At 39.4% G+C, this 16,306-nt stretch overlaps 1 protein-coding gene across 1 annotated transcript in view; it reads right to left on the bottom strand.

Annotated features, from left to right (window-relative positions):
• Positions 1–2,559: 2,559 nt before the first annotated feature.
• Positions 2,560–16,306, bottom strand: part of AKT3 (v-akt murine thymoma viral oncogene homolog 3) — a 143,070-nt gene continuing 129,323 nt past the window's right edge. Inside the window, exons 12-13 of the mRNA XM_009893644.1 lie at positions 5,766–5,868; positions 2,560–2,799 (exon numbers count right to left, since the gene is read on the bottom strand). Of these exons, the coding sequence (XP_009891946.1) occupies positions 2,714–2,799; positions 5,766–5,868 (189 nt within the window). The 3' untranslated portion in view covers positions 2,560–2,713. The remainder of the gene's footprint in view (positions 2,800–5,765; positions 5,869–16,306) is intronic.

Below are 16,306 nucleotides of genomic sequence, written 5' to 3' on the forward strand. Positions count from 1 at the left end.
AGAATCCCCCAACCCCGGGCAGCACCAAGCGGCCACCCGCTCTCTGTAGCATCAACTTGCTCAATGACGTTTTGGAAGGCAGACAACACAACACACGGTGAAGCCTTAAAAGGTTTTCAAATAATTCACTGACAGATATTTACCGCAAACCGCATTCTAACTAGCGAGGCGATGGCGAGCTAACCACAGGGTTTCTTCTGTGCGTGAGGAAGGGCTGCCCAGAGGCACGGCGCCAGTCGGTCGTTAGCTAGAGGTGCCCCGTGTCAAGAAACTTATTGCTATTACAAGCTGAAAACATAGGGGAAAAAAAAACACAGGCATATAACACAGATTTGGAATCACTATAGTTTCAGTCTGTAAGTACGAGGCCTTTGCAGAGAACTAATTAATGCCCATCTATTAAATACTCGGTTATTTCAGTCACTCACTCACTCTGTCAGCGCAGACACCTCTACGCTACCGCTGCAGAACAGACCTGCAACGCATTTGCTGTGCTCCTCTCTCTGCGCAGAGGGATAACCTCTACACGTTTAGTGTTACAAGGTGACAGAATGAGATCCTAAGTAGTTAGAATGCACACCATGATCTATTTCTGACTGATTATCCGCACTAAAGATAAAACACGAAACACGAAAAATTGTCTAAATTAGTCTGCGTCTTTAGCTGCCTTGCTAAAATGCCCACCTACCCCTTGACCGTCCCAGCACACGCACTGCCAGCAGTGGGCTTCATGCTCGGGCACGCAACTTTCCCCATCAAGAGGCTAAGGCATCTGCGTAGGAACATCTCGCCTCTCAGACTCATCTGCTCACTCACACAACGCAACCAGGAATACTCTGCGATATCACAGTCTTCGTGGGAGCTAACAAGATCCGAACGCAGAGATACTTCGAATGATAATCCCATGGAGTCAGGGTTTTCCGATGTCCTCAGCAAGGGCACGCGCACGCGCTGTCGCTGCGCCGTCTAATGTCCCCGCTCCTAGCACCAAAGGGTTTATTATTAAGATTATCATTGCTGAAGATCAAAGCTAAAGTTTATGCACACATTCTGTTAGATAAAGATCTTCGGAAGTGGAAAGACGTTCTCCTGTCAGTGGAGCGTTTCTTGCGATGTTTTAAATTCAGTCAATCGGGTACCACGGTTACATGTAACACACTGGGTTTTGGGACTCTTTTGGTTGAGGGCAAACCTTGCTTGAGAAGGGCTGATCCCCAAAATTTACTATTTTAATTATTAAAATAAAGTGCTTTTCTTGTAATCGCTGTGGTCTCATTGTTCAAATGCAATTCCTTCATATAGAACAGAATTTTTCTATTGTACTGTCAGGCTCTTACATTACGTTAATCCTCAGTGGAGCACAAGATGTAGTTTTTTTGTCTGTTTGTTTTTAACCCTTTGGCACATGAAGTTGGAATTCCTCACCTCCATTGCCAAACAATTAAAAGACAGTATTTCATTCACAAAAATCTGATTCTAAGCAGTATGTACAATTTCAGAGCCTTGTTAAAATTTCCACGTGGGAGAAAAGTGCATTATTCCCTTCAGCTTGTACAGTCCTTCCATATATTACAAAGTTAACTGCTATAAGCCTGTTCTATCTAAGATGTAGCAGCATTTGCAAACATGACACATACAATCCTTATCTCTAAAAATAAATACTACCGCAGTATAACAAAACAAAAAAAAAACCCCAACAAACAAAAAAAAAACCAACCAAAGAATATTCAGAGTTAAACACCCGGAGAAAAAGCTAATTCACAAACTCAAAATAGAACAAGTAAGGCAAACACCTGTTTACCTTGGTGCACACATTTTGGTGAAAAGCAATACCATTATGCCTGTCTACATTCTTCAGCCATCAGAGGTGATGTATATCATGAAAGAAAAAGAAAAGCATGAGAAAGATGTTATCTGGTGCAAATTATAAGACCCCTTAAACAACTTCAACTGCTGCTTTTATGCCTTCATTTCTTGCATGTATAATGTTCGATTCTCCATGATTGCACATGAACCTGGAAGTTCTAAGTGGCAGGCTGGGTGAGCCCAGCCCTTCTGCTTCTTCTGTAGTATCCAACAGTAATTAAAAAATAATATATATATATATTTATATATATCAACAGTTTAAGTCCTTCTCTCAAACGTTTCCCAAACAAATTCCAGCCAGATGTTAATGACAGAGACCTGCTTCAAGTAATGATATGCCTAACAAAAACCTTGCATATGTACATCACCACCCCTATGTTTCCTTGTTCTAACCAGCACAAACAGATGCAAGAAAATGTTATAGACTGGTCTTTTTAGATTAATTACAATTTTGATTCATCTTCTGGTAGAAGATAAGCTGGACCGACACTTTTTTTTTTGTTTAGCCTCCACTGTGAGGAAAAATAGATGACTGCTTGTGCACAAAGTTACAATGCTGAAGTCGAGTCATCTACCTTCAAAGAAACCGTTAGTAACTTCTTGACGTTGCTATTATACTGAGACTGTGGGCAGCAGCAACAGCAGGAGAGCGGAGTAGAGAAAAGCTCGTATTTCATGCAAAACCAAAATGGATTTTAGGTAGGTTTGGGAAAAAAACTTGTTCAATTTGGAATGGTCTCTGAAAGTGCCCCTGCTATCTTAAATAGCATCTAGTACTGGTGGTGATGTTCAGGAATCATTTTCAGTGATAAACCTAAGATGACAGTGAAGCAGCAGAACAAAAAAGTTATTCTCGTCCACTTGCAGAGTAGGAAAACTGGGGGAAATGTGGCCGCCTCTCATTGTCCATGCAGTCCATACCATCCTCGTCATCTGTATTAAGAGAGAAGTTCAAAACATCATTATGTTTGCAACGAGATTTTATTACTCACCTGGTATGCAGTACATCTTTCAGGGTTCAATGCTGAAGTTAAAGGCTCAAGTTAACATAAGAGTTTATTCATGTCAGTTTATGCTCATACAGTAGAGCGATGCTCACTGAAAGGACATCCTTTCAATAAGTCACCATTTATTTCAGGGTGGGTCGGTTGGTTGTTTTATTATGACTATCACCTGAGAACTTCAATCATTACTACCCATTCTAGGCTAATCAAAACATGCCGGCACATCTAGCTTCTGGTAGCAGAGAAGCCGACTGAAGCAGCCAATTTTCATTGTTGCTTAAGCTGAGTTCAAGAAATTATAATCTTACTGTAGATATCTTTAAATATTCCTCCATTTCCAAGGGAGTTAAAAGGAAAAACAGCTACAAAATGAACTATTCATGCAGGTTCTATGTGTTTCAATTCTTACATTAGTTTTTTACTAAACTATTTATTTTTGCAGTATTTACTGGGATCAGAGGAAACACGGACTAAGCCAAATTCATAAATATTTTTATTTACATAATTCCTGCAGTGCCAATGGAAACCAGGCACCAGATGTTGCCTAACTCTGAGAATTTTGATCTACATTCTCACATGGATTTTTAAACAGTGCTTATCCTTAAAGGCTCCTATTGAAACTGTTACTCTAACGGCGAATTTATATGCAACCTTTCAGAATTATGTATCTTTTGTATCTTCATATATTCTACATACGAAAACTAGAGTTAATGCAGGTTTGAGCAATTGCCGCGATTAGGCTGCTTGACTTCAACAGTGCCTCTCAGTTCTGTAACTTCAAATACAACCTCCCTTTTACACCTTCAGTTTAAATTACGTTAGTGTACAGAGCTTGGGTTTTTTGCTATCAGTTTGATTGTTGTAGCTACAAGATAGAGTTTCAATATTCACTTAGCATGATTTGTAAAACCTTGATGTCTAAATAACTGGTCTAAATGTTATAAAAATTATTTCTGTAACTATAAAATATCTTTAGTTAAGCAGCAGCTTTCTGATACAGTTACCAACCCTCCATCCCTAGAACACATTTTAACCCCCTTTTGCATAATCACATCAGAGGGAGGTGATACCATATTGTAGATAATACCTGTAGATATTTTAAAAGAAAAATCATTAGAAATCATCGCCCCCCATTTTATTATTCTTATGATTGGGGTGGCATTGCAGCCCATGCTAAGTTTCACGCTACAGCAGCCAGACCATTACCAGAGGCCAAGATAGGTCCTTTAGGTAGGTAGGTCCTTTCCCCGCATTGCTACTGATCACCTGCTCTGAATTCAAGAGATTTAAAGCTGAAGTCTTGGTAGCATCCACATATTTTGTATTGCTTCAACCTTCGATGGATAAATAGCCATTCTCATTGCATATGTGGAGTTTCAAGAGATCAGGACTTTATGATATCAAATTAGACTTCAAGTTAATCCAAGTTTTAGCAAAATTTGTTCAAATTACAAATATGAACAAATTCTTATCAGCATAGATGGGAGAAGAAAGGGTTATTTTTTCACAGCAGGAAGGCTTAAAAATCCCTTAAATAACTGTCTACAAACATTAGAAATGCAAAATCCAGAAAATACTCCAGATCTGTAAACCAACATAAAACTGCAGCTAAACCTGGGAATGCCAGAACATCAAAAAATGAGCTAGCTCTATGAAAGGGTTATAGAATCATAGAACAGTTTGGGTTGGAAGGGACCTTAAAGATCATCTAGTCCCACCCCCCCCTGCCGTGGGCTGGGACACCTCCCACTAGACCAGGTTGCTCAAAGCCCCATCCAGCCTGGCCTTGAACACTTCAGGGATGGGGCATCCACAGCTTCTCTGGGCAACCTGTTCCGGTGTCTCACCACCCTCAGAATGAAATATTTCTTCTGATTTCTAATCTAAATCTACCCTCCTTTAGTTTGAAGCCATTCCCCCTTGTCATATCACTACATGCCCTTGCAGAAAGTCCCTCCCCATCTTCCCTGTAGGCCCCCTTCAGAGATACTGGAAAGCTGCTATAAGGTCTCCCTGGAGCCTTCTCTTCTCCAGGTTGAACAACCCCAACTCTCTCAGCCTCAACCTTAACTATAGACTTTACTATCTACCTTTGTGATATTCCTTCCCCATTCCCCAATTTAAAAATAAAAATTTAAAAAAAAGAAAGAAAAATCTCACTTAGAAAGGAAATCCATTCAAGAACTCAGCAGCAAGGTTTTAACTGCTCTGGCTTGGTAAGGAGCTCTGTTGAGCCCTAGCTTGGCTGAGCAGATGATGATTCTGATAGCAGAAGATGACAAAAATACAAACTGCAGTGCAACTACACTCACTCCAACAAAGAAGTCTGTGCAAGGCCCAGTGCAGCAGTTATATCCATATTAATAAGTTCTTTAAGAGCTCTGCTGAAGCATAGGACTTGATAGGAGATATCATTTTCAAGTAATTTATATCTACACAGGAGACATCCACTTGTCTCTGGAAGCTCTTTTTTTATGTCTTTTGGTCTTCAAAGTATTTTAAAATATGCCTAACTCACTAAACCTAGACAACCCACTGAAGCCATTAGCAGTGTCCACATGCTTAAAGCAGGGTCCATGTTCCAAGTACTTTGCTGAACTGGGAACTTAACTCCCAACCAGCAAACATTTGAAGCTACTGTTTTCACTTATTTAAAAATAAAAAAGAAACCAACCAAAAATGCAACCCAGAGTGATCTAATATTCTAAGTTTTGTAATTACTCCTTCTTTAAAAGAACGCTGTCATTGAAAGTTTCTCTTACACACTTCCATACAAAGACTTTACTAATAACAGCGAGAACAGCTTTTCCATTCAAACAGAAAAAAACCCTTACACAGTGCTTTATTATAAAATGATTATTTTTAATTTTTGCTTATGCATAATTTCTGACTTACATTTTTCAGGCGGCGTTATCGTAATAGTCTGAGCTGTAAATTCTTCATCAAAATACCTGGTGTCTGTCTCAGATGTCACTTGAGGTTTAAAAGGAGGTACAAGCTGAAAGGGACCAAGAAACAAAATGAAATTACTATACCTAAAACCAGACAGATTACTACCAGGAAAACATGTCAGTTCTTTTTCCCTACACCCCAGACCAAACCTCCCAGTAGGTCTGTGGAGAGGCAGCTGAGTCCCTAATTTCTAGTAAGTGACAGAAGTCATTAGAGTCAATCCCAAAAATACTAGCTCAGAATCTAGCTAATAGCCCAACACAGCTAAACTCCAAGTATCACTCTTACGTGACATGCAGATAAATTGAGCTGCATAAAGACAGTTACCTAGAAAATCTTCAGGCCATTCTAATTACCCGCATAGATGTCAGCCACGCGCACCTCTAGGTACTTCACCACAACTGGGTGGTATAAACAGCTAAGGCAACAAGGATCACACAGAGAGCACAGTAAACACGATGCATTTTATTTTTTTTCAGGGTTAAGGCCTAAATCTAAACTGACCTTTAGAAGAAATTATATGAATGTGAAAATAAATTCTATATTTTAAAAAAGGCGAGTTCATGCCCAAGTGAGTTGTTGGATCTAATCCTGCCTACTGCTTTCCCAGTACCGTGCGGTATTTCCCAGCATCTCTAGTATTTGCTCACAGCTCACAGGCAGGACTTCCTTGCCCCTCTTTTGAATCAGCCTTGCTATACACCTCCTCCAGAACAACAGCCTCCGGGCCAAAGATTTTAACTGGAAGGCATATTCAGTATGGAATACCGCACTGCATGGTGCCAGTCCAAAACGATACAGCAGTTTAGCGTGTATGGTATTGTCAAGGGGGTAGGGGAAAGGGGGTGCGGAAGACAATGTTTTGTTTTCTGTCTTGGAGCCCTTTGGTGTTATCTGCTCATAGGTGATTTAAAACGCACACCCTGAAGACAGCATATCAATTTCCCTCTCTAGGAAAGGTTAAATTATGGCTGGCTGATATTATCAGGGCTTGCATGTGGTTTTCACGAGTTTCATGTTATCTCTCTCCTCAACTCCAGAACACCAACACCAAACAATTTGGTTGTTAAATCTACCCCACAGCAGCTCTGAATCTCAGTGCTAACCAAAGGAGACTACACAATTCACAAACAGAGCCATCCAAAATCCAACAAAAGCTATCCTGCCCTATGAGGACTAGATTGTGCAAGTATGTAGTGCTGCACAACCAGCCAAAGACAGAACTCTTTCAGCAAGATGCTCTTCACAGTAGATCTCTATCCAGAAAATTATTTATATTCATTCCTAATATCTTACAGTTTGAGAGGTTTTTTTATCAGAAATGAGGCATAAAAGATTGAAATGTGGTAAAGTGCATAAATGGAGCACCTAAAAAACCAGCAAAACAACAGTAAAAAGACCCTAAGCAAAAGCATGTGTAGGTACATACACTCACACAAAACCTCTCTCCATTTTTTAATCACCATTACAAATGCACGCGCAAACTCCCATTGTTTCCCAATCCAGGCTGAAAACTGCCACCCAGTTCTTTTCATGTTTTCCTTCTCACATAAGACACCTCGCACTGACAGCTGGTAACGTGAAAGCCATATTAGCCGGAGAAAGATACCTTCCCCACACCTTGCAATACGAAAACCACACCAGAACACTGGGTGGCTCTTTGGACATGGGGCCAGATTCTGCCTCCATCCTCCCAGGATACACCTACAAGTCCCTTCAGAATTACCCTTCATTCAACAATTTGACTCTTTTCTTCCTGCAACAGAGTACATACTGTCCTTTTTGAGTTTATACTAGGAGCTCTATTTTATCTGATCCAAACCTTCAGTAACAGTCCAAGCAACCATTAAGCAAAAATAAATCTATCACTTGCATATGCTTAAAACAGTATTAATACTGATTAATACTTTTACAAAATACTTTACTAATACTTTACTAATACTTTTACAAAACTAAATTCAGTTCTCACATTTTGAATGGAAAACATACAACAGCAGAGGAGTATTTGAAGTAAAGGTTCTGGGCAGTTTAAGGTTAGATTAAGGAGCTTAAGGAGTTCTGGGTTAGCTTAAGGAGCTAACATACATAAACTCAGCATCAGAAGAATCCTCCAGGTATAAATCCAGTTACATCCAGTGTTTAAAACCAAAGTATTGTGGTTTATTGTACAAATTCCTGCACTTCTGTGAAAATTATTTTTGTATGCATCCTGGCCATCCCAATCGATTCTATTAAAACAGATTTCCAAAGTCGTACGTCCCCCCCAGCAAAGCAGCCACACGATTCCTGAGCAAAGAGTTACTGCAGTGGAACATCCCTGCTTGGGATTATTTTTCCAGATCAGAAACAGAAAATGCCTTTTCACAAGAATTAAAACTTTTCATATGAAAATACAAGCTCAGGAAAAACTTTCTTGTTTCTCAAGTCAAGGGCAAGAAACAATGTCTTTCCAATGGCGCAGTACACATCTCCAGTAGAACAAACCACTCTTGCTAGAAAGTGAATCAGAGACCTTTCATGCTACAACTAATAAGTGAAGAGAAGTGAAAACATTCACTATGCCATCTTTAACAGCTGTGATTTAGGTCAAAGTAGTTAATGAAAAACAAAAGGAAGGGCAGGGGAAAATCATAATCTCTAGCAATGTACGGATCTGCAACTGGAGAGGAAAAACACAGTGTATTCGCTGACAAGTTTCTTCCTCAAAACCTTACTGGCTATTTACTCATTTACTCAGAGGGTTTTTTTTCCCCTCTTGATTTTTTTTCACTGAAATTAACAGGCCTCACTACAACTTTATATTACCCTCTTGTTCTCTCCATCTATCTGAAATAGTAATGGTTATGAAAATACTTTGAAAACTTTATTTTAGAAAAAGCAGCACAGTACTAAATGACTCCTAAGGAACAAATAATTACAATAATAATTTCAATCAGGTATGAAAATCACCATTAAAACAAGATCCATCAATCATGGGCGATGGGAGGAAGTTGGTGCTCCAATTTGATGCTGGGAAGCTAGGCTTAATAGAAAACTAGTTATTAATAACAGCTGGTGAAATTTCCAGTTATGGCAGAAGTTTAGCTGTCTGGGGAGGTGAAACAGGTAAAAGCCACCAAACACCAGGCTGCAACCAGAAGGGAGGAACCCAATGCAAATTTATGTCACCGGTGTTTTGAGATTCATCCATCTTACAGCAGTACCTTTCATATCCTGGACATCAAAAGCAGTCGGAAATTTCAGTGACTGCAAAGACAAACCATGCAGCCACGTGGCACTCCGCAACAGCTTAGACTTGTATTTATACACACTATACCCTCACATACACCAACCATCCCCTACAGCCTATGGGAAGGAGGAAATGGCAGCTGAGATGAAGACCCGCAGATACAACTCAACAGAGAGCAGCAAAAATGTTTCTTAATTCTTTCCACACACTTTGCCCTCTTCCCTTACAGCATCATTTCCACCAGCACAGCTGTGAGGAGAGCCAGAACTGAGGAATACTCCTTTTCACCTGCTCTATGCCACTCACACCAAAACAACCGGGGCTAAAGTTTCGTGGAAATCCCACTCCAGACTCCTGCTCTGGCACCACACGTACACCTCACCTCACCTCAAACAAATGATTTCTCTGACCGTCATACAGTTGTTGGGATACTTGCAAGACACACTCCCAATCTGAATGGGAGAATCTCTAAATTTACTGGTTCCTGTAGAATTCTTGCCAAGAAATGAGGAACCGGCACACGGAGCTCTGGCATCACCTCCAGAAGAAAATGAGAGAAATGCAGTAAGAAATCCTCTCCTAACAACCTTTCAGACAAAGCAGGAGCACAGAGTATGGTATAAACGATGTGCACAAGTGCATGCAGAAGGACACAGTACTTCACCCCCACATTCAGGAGACTGAAGACAGAAGCATTCAAGACAGATTTTGTAAGGCATGTCACTAACACGCCTGGCCATGCTACAGAAACTTGGCAATCATCTTTCTGGAGGAGTGCCACCTTTGTTCATCAACGGTCAGATTTTATTTAAAAACAGAAAGTAAAATCACCACAAATTTCAGGTGCTATGAACTCGTTAGAAAGATGAATAAGGTGCAACTGCTGCAGGGATAACCGCTTAGATTGACACAGAGCCTGAATAACAGCTCAGAAGATTCACCATACATCCCAAGAGAGACTGAAGCTGAGGCTCAATGCAAAGAACAAAACATCCGACGTTAACTACAGCTCTGACGATCACAACACAAAGATGCCGCTCTACACCCAGCAGCATTTCATGTGTGGTGCTATAAGGCAATGGTATCCAGCTGCTATCGCCGCAACGTTTCCCCACTTCTGACCTGAGAAGTCAGAACATCCAAGACTAATGGGAGCACCACAAGGCACATGCAGTACCTGTGTCCAAAAGGAGTAAGATGAGCTTTTGTTAAGCACAGGCTTTGTCAGTCTGCGTGAGAATCACACTGCTCGGTCCCGGCTGCCAAGTTTTAGTATGGGATGATTTTCCTCCTCCTCTAGTGGTCTGTGCAAATTCAGGCAGAACACACTCAAACCAGACAGGAGACTGCACCGTCAGCACCCAACAATTTACTCCAAGGACCACAAATACAGATTTTCTGTGTTCATGCATTACACACACACACATGCGCGCCCATGAGCGTACAAAGAAAGAAATAAAAGTCTAATCTCAGTGTGAGTTAAGTGACTATAAGAGTTGATGTTCAAGGCAAAACACCAATTTCACAGGACACCCATATGTAAAGCTGAATCTGCACCAGCCATTTCCAAGGCTTGGTGTTAGAAACGACAGCAGAAGCAGTATCAAATTTTTAGTGTCTTTATTATCTCCAGTGAATGGCATTTCCATTTGGCATCCATGGAGTGCAGCATGTGAGAAACACCACTGTTCTTCCACAGTTCAAGACATGAGAAACCTGCCACCCATCTCTCAGGGGAAGGAGAGGGGCAGGTAAAGTACCTGACTGTTACAGTCACACGGATGAACAGACAGGTTCTATCCTGCACCTTGAGCTTTCTCATGCTTACTGAACAACTACACAAATACTTCAGTATGAGAGAAAATACGTAACGTTATTTGCTCAAAGACAATCTGACAGGAATTGTTTGTCTTGGTGTTGTACAGGAGTAGTGAAGCTACTTCACAGTAACTGCAATGCACTCAATCAGCCAAATGAATAATATGACACTTAAAAACATCAATTTGATCTTCCTTCTTCTTTTAATTGAAAGGGAATTTTCATTCCAATGAACTCAAAATTAACACTACCATAAGAATCTCATCCACCAACAGACTGCAGCTGAATAGTACTCTGAGTTGAAGTGTGAAAGGAGTAAGAGGTGCAGCTAAACACCACCCCCACTGAATTATTCATTTAAATAAACCAGATAACTAGATTATAATCTCAAAACTCCCAAGCACGCTCATTCTTTACATGAGATATATATACGTATATGAGATATACTCTTTACGCATCATATAAATAATAAAGAGTGAGCACTGTTGTTCAATTTCAGGTTTTATCCATAAGGAGTAATTATTTGGGTCTTACTTATGGTTCAACTTCAGCATGACATTCTGAGTTGTCCAATTAAAAAAAATAAAATCACTGTCGCATTCCAACATGTATGCCTCTTCTATACCAATGAATTACAATGTATGAGATTAATTTACCGCTTATATATTTTGAAAATAACAAAACAGATATTTCAATAATGCCTTCTATCGTCATCATATGCTGTATTTCAACAGTTTCCATGTAGTGTATTATTCAAGTCTGACGTACACCAGAAACTATGATGGCTGTTACAGTTCTTTCTGGTTACGAAAGTTAATTCAATATTGGTAATTAAGTGTACATAATCTGATGTCCAAAAATCAAACTTTCATCTACCTTAAACTTTCCTGGATGACCAAAACTGCGAAGTTGATATTTTCAAGAATGAAACAAGAGACAGATTAGCCAAATCAGAACAGTGGAAAAATAAACTACACTGTGAGAAGCGAATGGGGTCACATCACTGAAATATACCTTTGTATTTCTTCGCAAGCATGCTCAGCTGAAAGTGCTGAAAATATCTCACAATTCACAAACAGACTTCCAATGTATTTGTATTAACAAACTAGCTAACATTCCAAATAAACAGTCTATTTTCACAAAACCTGAAATTCATTAACTTACAAAGTAACACAATAAAACATTTTAAAAGGATAGTAGCAAAGTTTGTCTCAAAATTTGATGTTTTTTTCTGATGCATATCTGTTAATATGTGTTCCCTCATTTATATGTCTTCTACGCTCCCTTCAAAGCAATGCTTGGCGACCTTAAAAATCATGCAGAGATACTAACAACACAAAACCTTAGTTCAGACTTTCAACATTAGATCCTCAACAACGATATTTTAATTAAAAATATTTAAGTCCTTTAAAATATTGATTTTCCTTTCCTAACAATATTTTTTTGTTGTTTGTCTGATATTAGCTCAGTTACCAAAGGAAACAGGAGCTGATGAGATTATGCGCTCTGTCAGTCTGTACATCCCTCCCTACCAAATTCCGGACAGCTAGGCAAACGCACCAGGACGGAGAAAAGACTACGCGCACACACTTCCCACAGAATTTCTGAATCTAGTTTACTGAACAGAAGAGAGACATCCCCGTCCATCTGCCCCAAATTGAGTTTCCACTGGGGGAAAGATGGTAACTTGAGTTGAGGTTCAAGCCAGAGAGTAAGCATTTGCGTAGGGAGCTGGAAATACCCCGCGGACCCTGCTAGGACACCGCATGTGGTGGTCCCAGGCAGAGGGAGGAGGAAGAGCTGGGATTTCAGCGTGGTGGAAAGACACACTCACAAATCCACAGGAATGCAGGCTTCAGCAGGGGGTTTTGCCCATGGACAAACTGCTGCGCAAGTGATACAATGCCGATAAAGATGGACAGAGAGAAACCACAGCCCCCAGGAACACAGCAACAATTTAAGTTTAAGAATCAGACAGCCTTATGTATATTCTCCCCCCTGTAAATTCAAGCAGCTGGGGGAAGGGTGGTAATCAACCACTAGGTCTGCCCGTATCACTTACAGTATCACTGGAAACACAATGAAAAGATCAGGCTGGTTAGCAGTTTTCTGATCTTTTTACTACTTTGCATGGCAACAACACAAAAGCAAGTTACGAGGGTCATTTCTACAGGCTTTGTTGCACTGCAGATAATTGTACAAAAATAGTAAGACTCAAATAGCAATGGCCTAAAACCAGATGTTGGTATTTTCCTATTTCCCCCCTGCCTTCTCCCTTAAAATCCATACACAGAAGTACTCAAACATTCATTTAAGTTTATAGTTATACTGCAGATTTTGCCAGGCCTGAACCCAGGGCTTCAATCATGGCATTTCATCATCTGCTGTTCTTGTGTCTTGTGTAAAGCAAAGGTAGTCACAGCGGAAGGGTGAGGAGCAGCTTCCCGCCGCTGTCAGGCTTCGTGCTGAACGTCGCTGCCTCCACACTGCGCGAGGTGCCTCCGCAAGCGCTGCACCCTCAGCAAAGTCAGATACTCCAACTTTAACCATTACTGCCACTTGCCCCTGCTCCCTTCCCAGTGCTAACAAATACATTTGTTAGCACCCCCTAATTTGCTTCAGGAAGGGTCGGAGGTATTATCAGAAATCAGGAGGAGATATATGTATCTCAGCCCAAACTCCCGTAGGGCTTCTTTCTTCTTCTTTCATCCATATTACGTGCAGGAGGAAACCCAGGCTTCGCTAAAGGTCTGGATCTCTTTTGACATGAGGCTACCCAAGTGCTTCAAGCTGCAAGCCTGAAGACATACCCAAATTCCTACCTTTAAATTAATGCCCATGTGGTTTTTGTTCAGTGAAAGACCTCAGACAGAACATCCGACAACTTAAGAATATTTCTGCAAACCAAATAAAAATACGCTAAAACGATTCTTCAATGAGTAACAGAGAAATTTCAAAAAGCTTCCTGATTCTAGCTAAAAATAAAACAAATATTTTATTTAGAAGTATATGGGGCTTTTGAAGTCCTCAGAGTTTGCCAAACTATTCAATTTCTCATACTCAGGCACAGAGATGAAAACTCATCAGGGCTGAGATGATCACAGGGAGAACCTGGCACAGGCTGCTCTTTCATATGCCCTCATGGTTTTTCTGCCAAAAATAAATACATCTGATCACAAATGCTAACTACTATACATTTTTCATCTAAAGGCAACGACCTTCTCTGCTCCAGTGTGCCATGCAACATTTTATTATCATTGTGTAGTACCAAATTAGTTTAACTAGTCAGCAGTATCAGAAAGCTAATAATTCCATTTGACCATTTGGATCCATTTGACCTGACAGAGCTACCGTTTGTTGCATGAAATACTCGAAGTTTACAGATATATAATTCTGTGTCTAATCACACCAGTTAAAGTGATAACCTAGTAAGTACAGAGATGTACTTAATCTCTAGTAGAAATGATAAAACTAGTGGCACAGGAGCGTAGTGCACACACGTACAAAACTATCCCCCAGCAACTACTTGGAATACACATGATTTTTTTGTTTCCATTACTCTGACTGTGAACTTCAGTACTTTCATTGCTAACGGAAACACACTCCTGAAACGCAGCCAGAAAATTACAGTTTCATGGTGCATAAACCTCAGGCAAGAATACTGTGAAATATTTTTACTATGCAAATAATTATACCAACTATCAATTTCATCAAATGACCCTACTGCTGAAGACTGTACTACTAATAATAAACAGCAACAGAAGCAAGCGCAGAATAAATCTATTTGAAAATCAAATTTGTTTGATGCACATTCCTCCTGAGTTATTTTAGAATACTAAAACCTCAAAAATATTCATATAAGCATTCTAATAAACATACTTAGTGAAAGTTAATTAACCTTATTATTATGTTTGAAGTTTATATTTCCAAGCACAGTCTTACACTCTACATACTTCAGAACCGGTAAGACTGTGCATGCAGAAGGAACAACTGGATATTTTAACCAGCCAGACAAATGGCTTTGTAATAGGAACAAAACTATTTCTAATTAAACACAAAAACATACTGTCAGAAGTCATCTTCATGAGTTATTCTTCCATAAAGAACACCTTGTGTGCCAATATTGCACAAAGCAATTCCTATGATCCTTGAAGTTAACTGTTCAACTGAGGAAATTCAATTGATTTTTTTACTGGCAAACTTAGTTTCTCAAAGCAACAGCGGACAGAGTAAACAATGAATGACTACAATTTCTCCAGTTATAATACTCCAATAAGCCATATCTACCTCACTGAGCATAAAAGCAAAATACCTGCATTTATACATTTATATATATTTTTACATATTTGTATAAATTTATACGTATATTTGTACCTGCAAAATGCCTCCTTTTATTTTAATAGCTCAGAATAAGATCTTGACTGAAAGACATTTGCTATGTTGATTTGTAAAGACTCAAAGCGCATGCTTAAAAATTAAGTGTTTCTATATTTTCTTAACTAAATATGATGTTGAACACAGCGTGGAATTGAGATCCCTACTTCTAATGTAAAGGAATTAAGAAATCTATTTTCAACAGAGCAAGGGGAATGTAACAGCTTTTTCTTTCTCACCCACTCCTAGCACATTGCAATCCAATCAATTTTAGTGGGTTTTTTAAAACTCCAGAAAGGTCCTCAACTCGTATTTTTAGATTTTATCCTCAAAGTGCTTCTCTACCATGTCCTTACATAACCAACCAGAGGTTGAGCTCATAAAGTAACCTGATTAATATACTTGCTCTGATTATTCATTTTAGAGTTTCTTGAAACCTCATCATATTGCCAGGGAAAAATTACACGTGTATCAAGTAACTTCAGAGTACCACATTTTGTGTGCTGTACATATACAAGCTCATATTTCAATTCCGGTATTTGTCAGAGAAGTACCACATCAACTACCACACAGTTTTAAAATTTCAGTTCAATAACAACTGAAAAAACAGTTTGTATCATTGACATCGTAGCATAAACATATTCTGCTCACTCATATGTCTTCCATTTTCCTTCTATTCGAACAAAGCAAAAAAGGGAGAAACATCTATCTTTTAAAATTACGCAGCTCAACTGGCAGATTAACAATGTAAAACAGTTGGGGAAAAAAAAAAGACTTTATCAAAATAGAAGGGGGTTGTAGCAACAAGTAAATTCTTACACAAGTACTGAGATAAAAATCAGCTTCTGTATATAAAACAACTTAAGTCAAATTGAGTTTCACTACTGAGTAAGATAAATTCATTTTCTAAAATCATCCCCAAAGTGTTGATCATTACAGGAACAGGACTGGGTTTAGAGACAACTGTTCCAATTGAATTTCCAGTACTCGCTTTCTCCACAAGCTGTTTTGGCTCAGTGTTTTAATGCTATTTTAATTTTCTTAGCTATCTCTTTAAAAATAA

This window comes from Charadrius vociferus, unplaced genomic scaffold, assembly GCF_000708025.1.
Source record: "Charadrius vociferus isolate BGI_N301 unplaced genomic scaffold, ASM70802v2 scaffold309, whole genome shotgun sequence".
Lineage (NCBI taxonomy): Eukaryota > Metazoa > Chordata > Aves > Charadriiformes > Charadriidae > Charadrius > Charadrius vociferus.